The sequence below is a fragment of the Acomys minous genome (genome assembly GCF_964271855.1).
Source record: "Acomys minous genome assembly, chromosome: 6".
NCBI lineage: Eukaryota > Metazoa > Chordata > Mammalia > Rodentia > Muridae > Acomys > Acomys minous.
The window spans coordinates 29,339,232-29,354,925 of record NC_140487.1 but is presented as its reverse complement, the minus strand read 5'-3'; the positions used below and the strand labels follow the sequence as shown (position 1 = coordinate 29,354,925).

Below are 15,694 nucleotides of genomic sequence, written 5' to 3'. Positions count from 1 at the left end.
ATAAAAGAATCCAGACAAGGCTCATTGGACCTGTTCAGTGGACCTGACTGAGGACCTGCAATGTTCTATACTGCAGTTTAAGCCTGACTTTTCCATTTTGCTGGTTTTATTTTTTTTTGATAAAGGAGTGTATTCTGTACTTCAGGCTGGCCTTGGATGTGTGGAAATACTTCTGTCCCAGGCTCCCTAATTATGGTATTATAGCAAGAGCCACCACACAACTCTAGAATTTTCTGTTAAGACCACGTGTTTATGTTTTATGAGTAATTTTGTGCAGTTACTAAGGTTTAGATTAAGTTGCCTTTGATTCTTAAGCCATAATCCTGCACCTCTCTTCCTCAGCTGACTCTTGCCCTTTGTGTGCTACCACTGAAAAGAAGCCATATGTGTGCTATAAATCAGCCTCAGCTCAAATGAAAGGAATCATCAGCTGGAAACATATGATGTTAAGTGATGATTTTGCTTACACTTAAAAAAGACTTACACAAATATAAATTATAGATTAATAGAAATACAATTCTTCCTGGTGGTTTATATTCAAATACCTCAACTTGCTTCTAATCTAGGTTTCTGAAGAAAATAACAATACTTAGAGTTAATATGTTAGAATATGTTGTTCCACTATTTTTGACTCCTGTGAATATTAGTGTTGCTTTTTGTAAGGTAGAAATACTTTATATCATATAAATACTCATTTCTGCTGTTCTTTTTTAATTTTTGCAATAGGTTTTTATGCAGTGTAGACTACTGTCAAACTCACTGCAATGCAGAGGCTAACCTTGAACTCCTGATTTTCCGGCTTTTACTTTTAAATTTTGGAGTTACAGATGGTAACTACCACCCCATGTTTACCATAATAATCTTTACAGAGAATATTACATTAATAGAAAAGTAGTACACTATTGTTATTAATTCAATAAAAATAAATATAAAAATTTGCTACACTATTAGAATCAAATTTGAGGAGGTTATCTTAAAGTTTCATACTTACATTGGCATCTTTCCCAGCTAATTTACATAGTTCCACCCGTTCCTTTGCAGCAGGCCAATAAATCTGTAAAACATTTAAAGGTCAATAAGAATAGGTATATTTAAAGCAACTAATTCTGCTTAGAAAAGAGAATGAGTGATATAGAAAAGTAGACATCAACCACGGCCTTGGAGTCCAGACATAAATATTTCCCCAAATCTCTCTGGAAATGTTCTAAATGGAAACTGTGAAGAGCCACACATTTTTCTTAACTTTCTTAATTTTGATGTATATCGTAACAAATAAATTATCTTCAGAGGCCTTATGCCCTTACTGTGATGTCAACAGAGCTTCAATTTAGCATTTGTTGCACTCATCATGTTTTTCTGATTTTCTCCAAGGCATGGTGCATGGTAGACATGTGTGGTGAGCTGGTGGAAACTGCTCTCTATCGCACGCACAAGCTGCTACCCTATGCCCAGGACTAGAATCAATTAGTTCCCCACAGTTAACGTACATGAAGCCCAGACGTATCTGAAAAATAGCTAAATAGATTAGACTCATATCTGATTTAAGCATCACAATATCTCTAATAAATAGCTGTACTCCTGTTCTTCATTTTCATATCAGAAAGCTTCGTCAGATAGCTATTAAATAAAACATAAAAGGCACAAAACTAGTTCATGATACTCTGACAAAATTTGATGTCACTAAATCTGAGAGATTTAGGTTATGCAGAATATATTGTTTGGACAAAGGGCTGAAATGAAGGAAACCAACCACTGGCAGCACTTAATTATGTTTCATGAAATACTGTATGCTGATACTGTTTGTCTGCTTTTTCCTTTTTTAAATAGAGTTCTGTACTCTGTCAGGACAGGTTTGCAACTCTGGGATCAAATCATATGGCAGTCTGTCATAATTTGCAGGGACAGACATTCTCTGTTGGCTGCGGCAAGAAGAAACAAGCAAGAATGCACTGTCGATGTTGAATGCTTATTGCCACTTGTTTCTATAGACGTTTATTATACTTTACATGGATATTTGCAGAAAAATGTTTTGCTGGATGAAGAGAAAAACATATTTGATGGTATTTTAATGAAAGAACCTGGTTAAACTTGAAATATGTGAAGTATTTAGAGGCATCGTCTAAAATCCCTCCTTAAAGGATACATAGAATTGAATGTACAGAAATTTTAAAACAAGGAAAGCCTGTTAGATATAAAGAACATTGCTGTAATCTACAAAAGCGTGGGTTACACAGAACAATGGTGAGCAAACCATGCGCTCAGGTGATGAGCTCATCTTGATGTATGAGTCTGTGACAACAAGGGTCCATCTGTGCGACTTACTCAGAAATGCTTTAAAGTCATGCCATTTTCCTTTAATATAATTTTAGGTAATAGCCAGCAACCAAAAATCAGTGAGGGAAAGCCATGAAAAGAGACATGGAAGAAGAAGAAGAAAAAAGAATATAGAAGGAGCTTAGTGATATATTATTATGTGAATAGCAGTGCAAAAGTACATAGTCATGACTCCTTTAGGATAAATAAAAACTAGTAACATGAAACAGAAACAACTTAATTTTTATCTGAAGCAAAGGTTATACAAGTTGGGCATGCTGCTACATGCTATAATCTCAGCACCAAGGAGGTACATGTAAGAGGCTAGTGAGTTTGAACCAACCTGGGGTACATGAGACAATGTTTCAAAATATCACTGAAAGAAAAGGAGGTGAGAGAGATAGAGGGAAACCATATTTAGTTAGGAGGGCTGGTCTACAAACCTAAATATTCCATTTCCATGGGAGACAAAGACTGAAAAGAAAGCATTCAGGAAGAAGCCACTAAACCAAGGGAGAACTAAGGAGCTCTCCTGGTGATCTTTCTTAAGCCCTCTTTGGAGCGATTCTTTCAAAAAGGTTCTCCAAATAGTTTCACATCTAATGCCTTGCTTTGGTATGCACAATTTAATAGTTTAAATTTGTTTAGGAATTAAACACCGATAAAGCAATTGTATTTTTTTACATGTACAAATGAAAACAAATCTCTAAAGCATGTTTTAATATGCTTAAGACATATTTTTAGCTATTAACATTGAAACATACGATTATAAATTGAGTTGTTTCATCTTAGATGGTGATGCAATAAAGCTAATTACAACTTGGAAGATTTTTTTTTGACCTGCAGATATATGTCTTGAAATCACGGATAATTTGTTGAATCACAGAAACCATTTTTATGTAAACCCTCTAATCTCTGCTAATATAACAGGATTCAGCCCACTTTCTTTTCATTATTCATCTTCAAACTCACAGTGTTTATGATTTAATAAAAATAGAAGCCCTCCTTTATTTATTTGCATAGTGGCACAAGGATTCTAACACAATTCTACAAAGAAGACATTTTTTCTTAAAGTAATAATCCAGTCTTCAAAATAAGGACCCATTGAAATTATGTATTAGTTTATTTTAGCAAAATGATGTCAGTAACTTTGGATTTACAAACAGAATTGCTTTAGCAAATAAAAGTCTATGAGGAATTTGATTGTGTTTCAAAATCAAAATATTCCTAGAAGGAAAAAATTGCATTATGGCAGTCTATAAGAGATCCCTTCTTAACTATGATCTAGCGCAAGGTTTCCTTTTGCTTTCTTGCAGTTATTAGAATCAAATGTTTATATTTTTAAATAATCTACCTCAGCTGTCATTTAGGAAGTTATCACCTTTAACTCCTGCTCCACCTGCTGCTGGCTCCCAAGTTCTGGGATTTACAGATGTGTGGGCCCCATACCTGCTCCTGTGAGTGGTGATTGGTAAATTAAAGAACAGAAATGTTCTTAATCATATGTATTGCATGATATAAGACAAAAGGCACTTACATATATCCTCAGTGCACACTTAGCATGAATATTTATATAGTGATAGCAAAATTACTCCTAAGTAACAATTTTGTATTTCAATAATTATTTGGAGTGACACTTAATGGGTATACATACACATAAACTAGCACTCTAATGTCTAAATTCCCTAGTCAGAGAGAGAGAGACAGACAGACTGAGAGAGAGAGAGAGAGAGAGAGAGAGAGAGAGAGAGAGAGAGAGAGAGAGAGAAACACATTTCATACAGTCTCAAGTTTTATCGTTTTTATATGTAAGTTCAAGAGAATTGCAGATCAAACAGTTCAGTGAGCATATATCAAGACATCCTAGTTTATTAGAATCCTGTTTAAGAGTACAGTAGAATGTTACATATAAAAGCCAGATCTCTTTTCTTTTATTTAAATGTATTTTTAAATTTTATTTACTTTACACCTCGATTGTAGCGTCTCCCTTGCCTGCTCTTCGTCCCACTCTCTCAGAAAGGGGGAGCCCTTCTCCCTTACCAACTGAACCCAGCCTATCAGTTCTCATCAGGAATGTTTGGGTGCTCTTCCTGCCAGTTCTCCAAAAGTTAGGTAATGTGACTGGCTTTAACACACTGGCTAACAGTATTCTTACTGCTAATTGGCTTAATATTAAAGTGTAATGTGATTTTTAAAAACTTAGTACCTCATTCACAACCCTAGCATATTAAAGTCTGCATTAAACAGGCTAAAAAAAAACCACACACATCTGTTCCACAAATTGGTGTCCCTCATAGACACTTATTCATACATATTTTCTCTCACTCAGCAAAGACTCATATGGAAAGCAGTGTTATTCTTGACATTATTTCTGCATCTTGACTGTCCTGGAGTTTTCCCAGAGAGAACTAGTGTGACTTGCACTATGCACAAGCTATCACACTCCCATCATTTGTTCCCATAGTCCTTGGAACTGTAGCTATATCACTGATTGCAAACCTGCATCTGACTCTTCTCCTAAAAGCAAGACAGACAAAAATCAGAGATATTTTCGGGGACTTTAGGTGAGTCCAAGAATTTCTGTCTGCTTAATAATCTGGGATGTTGGTAGAACCACCACTAAACAATTAGAATTTTGAAGTTGGCTTAAACTTGAGGGGCAATTCTTGCACATTTACTTGATATAGAAAACTGGCAAACAGAAGTAAGTAAATTTGTAGCGTCCTGGACTTTTGGAAGTGAGCATTTTAAAACAAGTACAAACCAATACCACATATTCTATAGTATACTGATCTAGCCATCTCAAGTTACTACATCTACATAGCCTTTCCAATATACCGTATTTAATCATTTAAAAAGTAGGGCTAAAACGTTGATATGTAAAATATTTATATAGTTTAATTTTAGATTTATATAGTATAGATTGCCAGCATCAATAGAGAGCATTTTTAATAAATGAAAATATCTTCAGTTCCTCTTTAATTCCAATGACTAGCCTAATATTATGTTTAAAAGAGATCTAATAATAATTTCATTGCACGAATTTGAATATATGACTCGTGTTCTAGTTGTATAAATATGGTATCTAAAATAATACTTTTTGGGGAGTGGATGAACCTCTGACTCTTTTGCCTGTTCTTGAGACTCTTTCCCTGCTATGGAGCTCCTCGTCCAGCCTTGATATGAGGGTTTTCACCTTGTCTTATTGTATCTTGTTTTGTCCAGTGTGGTTGTTGTCTTTTAAAGAACTGCTTTTTCCTGAGGTGGATATGGGGCAGGGGTGCATCATTTGTCATTTGAATGTAGGAAAGCTACTGGTTCTTGTGAGTTAACTTTGTGTTCAGGCACTTTGGTGAAAGTGCCTATCAGCTGTAGAAGTTTCCCAGTGGAATAGTTAGGGTCACATTGCATTTTATTAATCCTCTACAAATAAATATACAGAGATTTCTTCCTTTCCTAAGCACTCAAATGAAGTTTAAAAGGTAGTTTCTCTTTTTATTTTTATTTTTTGAGCATTTTCTTAGTTTTGAAAAAAATTAGTTTAGGAACTTAAAAATAATAAAATACTGCAAGGTCTCTATAATTATTACATCATTCATAAATTATGAGGTTCATTGGTATCCTTCATTTACAACTCATATAATTCACTTGCAGTTGCCATTTATGAAGTGTCACACAATTCATTTTTAAGTAGTTAATGTTAGGGAAATTACAGAAACATTAAAATAATGATAAGCCCTTATGACAACATCCAAAGGAAATCCTAATTATATCTGTTCCATGTTTCATCTTTTAGAGGCTATTTAATTGACTCAAGTTAGCAAGCACAAGGTTGATCAAATCCCCTTTGCCCTAATTTGGAGATGTCAAAGGCCTGCATAGGACACCAAAGAGGAAGTTGCAAAGTGTTCATAAAAACCTAATTAGAAACAAAAAACTAGAACCCCAGAGACAGCGGACATTTCTATCAGCGGCAGGACGCACATGTAAGATTGATGTTACAAAGTTGGGAAAATAGAGAGCTAATGAGACATGGTAAAAGGATTTGAGCATCAAACAGAACAGTGAATGCTCTGGGTTCTGAGGAGACACTGAGGGAGATTTGAGTTCATGAATATTGAAAAAGCAAAATGAGGGCAGCACCAAAGGTAAAGTTTAAGTGATTACAGCAGATGTGAGCAGGAACTGTTCAAGATGGAAAGTGAATACTCAATTACTTTTGTCTTTCCATTTCAGCTTATGCGTACAGGCAGAGCTACAAGGTTTCCCAGAAATCCCTTCAGTTCACATGATGGGGCCTGGCTGAGCTTGTTGTACAGCTGCCTGTCTAACTCCTATGAATAATGGTGGTAGAGACGGCTCTCTGTCTCCTAACATCTTCCCAGGAAACCTTCTCTCATGACCCATGAAAGTAACTTCCCAGAAATACCACCAAAATTAAAAAAATAATAATACAACAGCTTAAAAGTATTTGTTTCCTTCCTTTTTCTTCTTCGTCAGCTATTTTCTTCTATAGTAAGACGCACTGGGAAACCGAAAGCCTGGCCTGTTTAGCTTCTGTGATACCTGCAGCATCCACAAGAGTAGACGAACACAGGAGCAAATGTGTATGTTGCAAAGAGGAGAGAGAAACAGTAAAAAAATTAAAATAAATTCTAAGAAGCACATTAATAGTCATTAATGTTCCTCCTATGGCCTTGTTGTTCTTGTCCACGCAAATCAAAGGAATACTGTTTGTATCCTGCATTTTCTTCATTTTAATTTCCAAAAAAAATAGTTTTTAATTCTAAATTTAAAATTTATAACATTGATTAAAAAAACAAACAAACAAACAAAAGAAAAAAACAACCCTTTCAAACCAATAGACAACATGACATCAAAGTCAGCCAGATCCAACTTCCTGAGAACTCGGTGAAGTGCTTTGCATTAAAAGCAACCTTCAGGAACAGAAGGGTAGAGCTTTACACTAGGTCTTATACATTCAGTGGCTAATATATTTTTAGCACTTATCCACCACCAACACCCAAAATATCCATGACTGTGGAGCAGATGTTTTCCTGAGTGGATGTGTATTTCTGACACGTCAGGGAGCCCAAAGCCTCAGACTCAGAGAATGGCAGGATTTTTCCCTGGGCAGAACACTGGTGATGATAGTCTACGCAGAAGATGTGGACCACAGCTTTTTTCTGGCATAGGACTATAGCCTAAGACTCCTCCCCTGCAGAGACCTTGTGTGGAATTTGGTGGAATAGGCACTTTTCTTCTTAACTTCTTTGCGACTTGCAGCCTGTAATGTACATATAACTGAACATTCAAGAGGTTTTTTTTTTTTTTTAGAATCCCTTGGAATTGGAAACACAAGGTTCTGGCCAGAGTTTTGGCAGAGGCCTGAGTAGTCTACCACTGATCTGACAGTCTATTACAGTGACCAGATGGGACCTGCATATCGGCACTAAGCTGTGGAGCCAGCACAACCATGAAGGAGGCGATTGTTCTGTGCTCTGATTACAGGACAGCACGTACTCAGTAGGCAACAGGAAACGGTTAAACAGCATGACACTAAGTAGGGTCTCTCATATAAAACCTTTATTTATTATGCTATCCGTAAAGATTTGTATTCTCTTCATTTTATGTATTAAATAAGAAAAAGTGGGCTCTTGCCTTTATCAGTAGAATCCTTGGATGAAGAATGTATTTACTCCAATTCCCTTCTCTGTAAATAACAGGTTCACAGTGCAAGGCACTGTGTGCTGTGCTTTTGTCTGGCCAGAGGAATTAATAGGATTTCAGTCAGGGGACATTATTAATAAAGGAATTTCTGATTGTACTCAGCATAAAACAAGCAGAGCAGTATCCTCATGTATAGAACTTTGTTGTAAATTTTCCCAAGGAAAGGGAAATAGCAAAGACTTTTTCATGTTAACAAAGCAGGGCGCTTAAACACTCCAGCAAAAGTGTTGGATTTATAGTTATGAAGTCAGCTATTTCATAAGTGCTAAAAAATAAAGGAATAGTTTAATGAGCTTAATTACTTTTGTAATTACTCAGTTCTTACAGTAAGGAGAAGAAAATAGCTGCTTTGTTATTGGGACAAGGAAGTAAAATCCCTCATATTGATAAACATCAAATCACTCTATAGTCTCCTTAAAACTTTGCATTTTCTTAGAGTTTAGAAATTTTAACTTATAACTTATTATAACTTATCTTTAATTTTAATTCATTTTTCCTCCTGAAGGAATCTGGTTTAGTTTGTTTGTTGTTGTTTGATAACCACAAAAATGAATTTCTTGATTAACTGTGAAGTTTCATGTTTTACTTTTGCAAAGCAAATTTTCTCAGGTTGTTTAACCAAAACAAGAAGTTCTGTTAGGAAGGATTTTAAAATTTTGATGCTGTTTTGATATATTGCCTTCTCACTTTGAAAATTCACAGGAAAGCTTTCTTTCTTTTGTCCAGAGCACATTTATTATTTTTCACATTAAACAGTTTTACCTCCAAATGAAAAAAAGTACTTTTACCTAAAAAAATAAGTTTAAGATGCTTTCTAAAGAAAAACTTAAGCATTGTACTAAGTTTGCCTTTAAATAAAGATTTAAATCTCTATTTTTTCTGGGATCTAGTTAACAAGCTTCACTTTTACGTTACTTAAGATTTCTTTATGTGCTTGTGCATGTGTATGAGTGTACCTGTGGGTATGTGTGCATGTGTGTGTGTGTGCGTGTGTGTGTGTGCGTGTGTGTGTCACAATATAGTTGAGGCTGACCTGGCTCACATAGAATCCTCCTGACTCAACCTTCTTAGTGATAGAATTTTAAACATGCACAACAGCAACTTAAGAATATCATTTTCTTTCTTTTTTTTTTTTTTATTTCTGTATTTTATCTTAGTTAAAAGGGCCAAGGGACAATTCACTTTGGATTACTTCTGCATCAATCCACCAAATAGTTTACTTATATTTAATTTTAAAACTCCAGTTTCAAGATACAAAATTAAATTAACTGGATAAAAGGATAAAGATGATTAGGCATTATTTCAAAATAAAAGCAAACTGCAGTTCAGTTCTGGAGATTGTTTTTAAAACAGGCCAATGTGTGTACTATATTCTCTTTAGACAAAATTTCCAATTATAGTTCTCCTAGAAACCAACAAAGATACTACTGAAAAAATCATAGAAAACAAGATACAAAAAAGAAAAATATATTTGATGGGCTCTATTAATATCTCAGAGGGTAGCAACAAGGCTATTAGTGTTTTCTTACCCATGGGATTCCAAAGGGAACACGTTATGAATGACATGTAATAACTCTTCCATGACATTTTAGGAGTTAAAGCAGCATTCTTTTGAGATCTTATTTTATGGGTTGGATAGTATAATTTGATGATCAAAGGGAAATTTTAACTGAGGCAAAGTATGAAGTGAGCTGTATCTGAAAGATGCAGAAATCTTCAAATTTGATAGGCAAGATTCATTTAGAGCTTCCCATCCATGTCCAACAAAAACAGGCATGGAAACCAGAGATCTGAATTTTCTGTTTTCCCCTTGAGGCATTTGTTTTTGTCTGAGCATGCTTGATCTTGGTGCTACAAGGCCCCTCTGAGAGCTAGTTAGCATAAGCATCTTGGGGGATCATCAGAATGTTCTGGCTCTCCAGGTTTCCTGTGAGTTAATGTTGAAAGGGAAGGGATAATAAGTAACAGGGAAATCACTGGACATGCTAGATGACTAAATTGGTATTTGCCTACCCATCCAGACATATGATGATTATCTGTAATCAATCAGAGCTACCATAAAAGGCTTCCCATGGGACAGAGAGAATCCATGATTCAAAGCGTTATGTTGCAAGTAGCTGGTAGGTCTTTTCTTCTAAAACCTCCCCACTTATTTCCTTTCTATGTCTCCTTCCAATGAGCGAAGCACGTTTACCCCAATGCTCTGAACTTTATGACTCATTCTCAGAATCTCTCTCCTTGGTCAAATCCAAGTGCAGCCATTTGCCAGCCTGCATTTCTGAACATGCTGGCTTTCTGGGATTCTACCTGAAAAGGTGTTGCTTTTTCTTTTCCTTTCTCTTCTGCATCTCCTCCTGTCACTTGTTGAGGTCTACAGCTTTACTTCCTTCTTGTTTTCTCTTAAAAATCAAATAAAATTTTTCTCCAGCTTAGGAAAACAGAGGAGAAATAATATTCCCCCTTCAAGTTGTGTTGAGTATCTCAAACATGACATGGAAGCTTGGGTTCATATTTCCTGAGAGGGAAGTTCAGGCTGGATAGATGGTTCAGGTGCTAAGAGTACATACTGTTCCTTTAGAGAAACCCATTTCAATGTCTAATGCCTTTATCCAGCAACTCACAAGTGTCTCTAATTCCAGTTCTAGGGGATCTAAATCTTTTGACTTATTCATCACCTGAATTCACAGGCACATATGCTCAAAGACACAGAGAGACAGAAAGATGACCAGTCAAACAGATGGACACACACACACGCACACACACACACACACACACACACACACACACACACACACACACACAAATAAATTTTGTATGTAGGGGTTTGTCAATGAGGTTATCTTAGCTCTATTGCAAAAAAGTCAAGTGAAGACTCTAGAAGTGACAGATGCTCAATAGTATAATCCATCTCATAGTGAGGCTTCCAACTTCAGAGGAAAAGGGAAGTCACCCTTATTCAGAGAACTATAGAGGTAATAACTTCTTGCAGAGGAAATGCCCAAATCTTATCATCGAAACAAAGGTGCCTACTAAGAGTGAAAGTCAACTTTAAGTTTCTGACAAGAGTAGAAGACAGGAAGTGGCTTCTATAATAATACCAGTAAAGTAGACATTTCCTTGACACTTGTCTACACCTAGTTTCTACCCATACAGGTTTGAACTGCTTCCAAAATAATAGCATTTTCAGATGGAAAAATCCCCGAAATTCATTAACTTAGAAGTCTGACCAAGCTACATAACTAAACAGAAAATAAGTGTCAACCATCCTGACAAAAAGTAAAGAACCAAAGCGAAGGGAAAGAGTTAGCTTTGTATATTACGACTGAAGTTTACACACAACGAACTCCAGCCCCATATGTATTATGGTTCGTCCGACTTAAAATTGACTGAGGAAGAGAAGGTTCATTTACAGTTACAGTGACAGATAATACACTTTAGAATCATTTATTTAGAAACCATCGTTCCTTCAGCTGTATTTAAAATATCCTATGTGGTCATTATTAGAACCTCTTTTGTTGAACACGTTCTTACCAAGTATTTTACAAAAGAGTAATAAGCTGCCTGTGCATGGCTGATCACCCGTCCCAGACACTACTGAAACTCTTTGTACTTTCTCACTGCAGAGATATGGAAGGTTGTTGCTGCTTAGGGAAGGAAATCTCAGCTTCCTTAATACAATGTAAGAAGTGTATTCAGGGAAGAGACAAGAAAAATCTTTTGCTGTTTTACTCCTTAAACATGTTTTAGCTATCCTAACTGCACATAGAAAGCAATACTTACCAAGATCAATTTCAAATATGAACTACTAAACATTAACTACTTTCTATTATTCCAAAAATCTCTCATCTATATTGAATTAGTTCAAATCCAAGCATGACAGGACTTTTTCTTCCTTTCTGTATTCCTCCTATGATATGTGATCTATTTCTGCATGTTAGATATTTAGGTATTTTCTGACTTTTTTATAACTATGATATGTCTTGCATCATTTACTAGAATTAATGAAGTTATTAATTATGTAAACATTAATATAAAACCTAAATTTTATATTCTACTACAACACTCTTCATTCTTACTCAATTGGTTTAACAACTGGAAAATAATTGTCTCATATAAGATACAAGAAAAATATTCAAAAATCCAGTCATATACAAACTGTTACCATCTTTATTCCTGTAATAAATAACAGTCATTTCAGGCTCCAAGTTTACAAAAAATAAATCAATCCAAGTGGGACCCTCTTATCTAAATTCTGTTAATGAATTTTAAGACAGAATGAACAATATGGCATCAACCTTGCATTTAAGGAGTATGTACTTGGATGGAGACATTTTAAGAGTTAGACTATAAGGTAAGACATCAGGCATTCCTATGAGCACCTGGAATGACACAGTACAGAAAAAGCATAACTGGAGGTGAGGCAAAGCCTTGGGGGCAACTGTAACAAGAGAATACAATTGGATGAAAGCCCTCAGTAATCAAGTGGGGACAGATTAAGTGTGAAGGCACAGGAAGGTGCAGAAAAGGCAAACTTTTGTAACTTGAGTATTCATTTTGCAAAGAATAAACAGATTAGTTAGAAGAAATGCAGGTAGAGAGGAAAGAAGGAAAGGGAGGAAGGGGGCAGAAGGGACATTGAGATGGTAGAGAGAAGAGCCAAGGAGAGACAGAGCAAGTGAAGGAACATGGAAGAACTTAAGTAAAATGAGAATCATTAGAACCTGGAGGGAAAATGAGGTGGGAGCCCTAAAAAGCCCAAGAAGATGACTCAACACGGGAGGCAGAGCATGGATAGAGGAGGTATATACATACTGGAAAGACAGGATTTATACAGATTTTTTAAATTCTGGTGGCCATGGTGAATTGTTTGATGTGAGAAAAATGAGCCACAATGAGTTGGTCCTAGCTGCTCTTGCTAGAACTGTACTCTCTTTGCTCCTGATAGTTCAGAGCTTCCCTCTTCCAGGTGCTGAATTGAAGCACTCACTAACAGTTTACAAAATCATCTTCATCTCAGTGTGGCTGTCTGAGGTCTTCGAATACATACACACACACACACATACACACACACACACACACACACACACACACACACACACACACATGCACACACACAGACACACACACAAAAGAGCTAAATGATAGGTACAAATCCGTGCCCTTTCATCACTTCTATGTGATTGTAAATATCCATTTTGATCTGGTGTTGAAATAAGACAAGACAAAACTCAATGGGAATTATGTGTCTCAAAACTGGTCCCGGAAAGATTCCATAGCCTACCCCCTTACTGAAGGAACAATTTAGGGAAATCCTGATTATATTGTAAAAAATCACAACCTGGATACATATTAATTACACTCAAACCTGCATGGAATTCTATTTTCTACAGAAACAACCCTTCTTCTAAAAAAACCAAACAATACAACAAAGTAAGGATATGTCTTTTTGCCAGAATATTTAAAATAATACAAAACCATATTCATAACATTTATTCTCTAGCTAGTTAAAATATTGCAAAAAGCCTAAGTCCATTCCTGTATGATTCACTAATGAGCTCAAAAGATAATGATCAAGATTAATGATAGTGCAGGGAATCTTTCAGTACTTATTTCCAAACTCATTTTATATATAACTTTGTTGTATTTTATGCTCTTACCATACTAAACAAATGTCTGTGTAACTATGAGTAGTTCACACAGAAATTTTTGTAATTTCCCTGGGGAAAATATTAACAACCAGACACTCATAACTCAATTATGCGTTGTACATTGCTTTAACTCTAAAGAGTACAAAGGACACTCTTTAGCCATCAGTCCCAACATGTGTGGTTTCCTGCATGGAGTAGTCTGGACCATTGCCCAAGGGCATTGAGCCAATGCAAACCCATAGGTCTAAACACTGAAGTACTACATCTCAACACTTACTGGCTACTGTGGAGTACCTTTTCACACTAGAGTGATTTATATAATTTGAAAGAGTGGATACCAACATAAACACAAGTTGTTTCTATTGCATATATAACTTTCTTATGAGTTATACATTATATAGAGGTACAAAGAAATTTCAGTTATGTGGAAAACCTCTAATTGCATAAAGTACTCAAATAATCATTTATTACAAGAATGTCATAAGAGAACTAGGTATGTCATAAACATTTACTTTATTAAATATTAGCACATTTTGAGGATGGACTATGGCCAAAGAAAGTTCTGCTTAAAATAGTCACAAAAGGAAGTTGTGCTATCGCAATTTATTTTAAGCAATGATCTAATACACTCAGTTCAGATAAATGAGCCTTTTCTTCCAATCCCTGAAGGCAAAGAAGAGAACAAGAACAGATTGCCTTAAAAGCATGAATTGCTTTTTGTTATTATACTAAACCAAGGCATATTTGGGAATGTGCACTGTAATTCAGATTGTATAAAACCAAAATTGCAGAGTTAAAACATTTTCTTTAGTCTCATTTGCAGAAAGTGTTATCTTCTGGTAAGATATTTACTGATAAATGAGATATTCAATAGCATCTATCTCTTCTAGAACTGTGAATTTTTTTTACAATAAATTCTTGAACAAAAGTATAACCATAAGAACAAGTAGAACAGACCTACAGTATCTTAGTGAAGGACACCTCAAATTCTAGCAATATTCATCTGTTGATTAAATTATACCTTAAATAATACATAAGCTATTGTGTTAAATAGAATTTGAGAACAACTCCTGGCAATATTTAGCTTCCTGGAGAAACATAACTTCCTCCATTAATTCATGTGTAGACATCTGCTTTCAAAGACACTTAGCAAGTTTGAGCATTCCTAAACAACAACAACAACAACAAACCCCCCAAAAAACCAACCCTTATTTTCCTTTGTGGGATATCAAAAGTATACAAAACTACTGAAGTGATAAGTGATTAAAAAGCAAAAGTCTTCCATCCAAGGACTAACCATCTAAGAAATTGGACAAGCTGACCTATTGCACTTAGGTATTTAAGTATAAATGTGTACACACACACACACACACACACACACACACACACATTTTGTAGTTGGTATTGTTTTCTTTGTTTGTTTGTTTGTTTACAAACAAGCAGAGGTTTGGGCTTGGGAGATGGGTCAGTCAGTGAAGTGCTTGGAGTTTGATCCCAGCACCCATATAAAAGATCTAATTCAGAGGCAAGCATCTGTGATTCCAGCATAGGAGAAGGGGACACCTAAGGTTTGGTAAGCCTTGCTACCTTACTACTTTAGGGAAATCTATAAATTTCAGATATAGTGAGACACCTTGTCTCAAAGCAATGAAGAGCGATAGAGGGAGAAATCCTGAATTCATGTGTGAATCTTATATATATCTTCACATACATACACAATCACGAACATGTATGCATGCATACACTCCCACAAACATTGATCAAAATAACAGAATTAATTTTTTAAAATACATTAATTTTATTACACATGTATAAAACAAACTACATACAGCAGGGAGAACCATGTAACAATCATGAGTTCTATAAATGTTATAGTCATAGTAGTTTGGCTATTTGTACTTGTCCAGCTTGAAGTAGACGTCTTTCCTGTCTTGTTGGGCCTGAATTTCTGAATGAAATTCAGTATCTATCCTATCTCAACTCCAATAACTTCTTTATGTTGA

At 35.5% G+C, this 15,694-nt stretch overlaps 1 protein-coding gene across 5 annotated transcripts in view; it reads right to left on the bottom strand.

The window, feature by feature from the left end:
- The window catches only part of SEMA3D (semaphorin 3D), a 195,419-nt gene that overhangs the window by 85,529 nt on the left and 94,196 nt on the right, over positions 1-15,694 (bottom strand). For all 5 annotated transcript variants that reach the window (XM_084787581.1, XM_084787578.1, XM_084787577.1 and 2 more), the window contains one exon: positions 992-1,054. In XM_084787581.1, the coding sequence (XP_084643707.1) occupies positions 992-1,054 (63 nt within the window). The remainder of the gene's footprint in view (positions 1-991; positions 1,055-15,694) is intronic.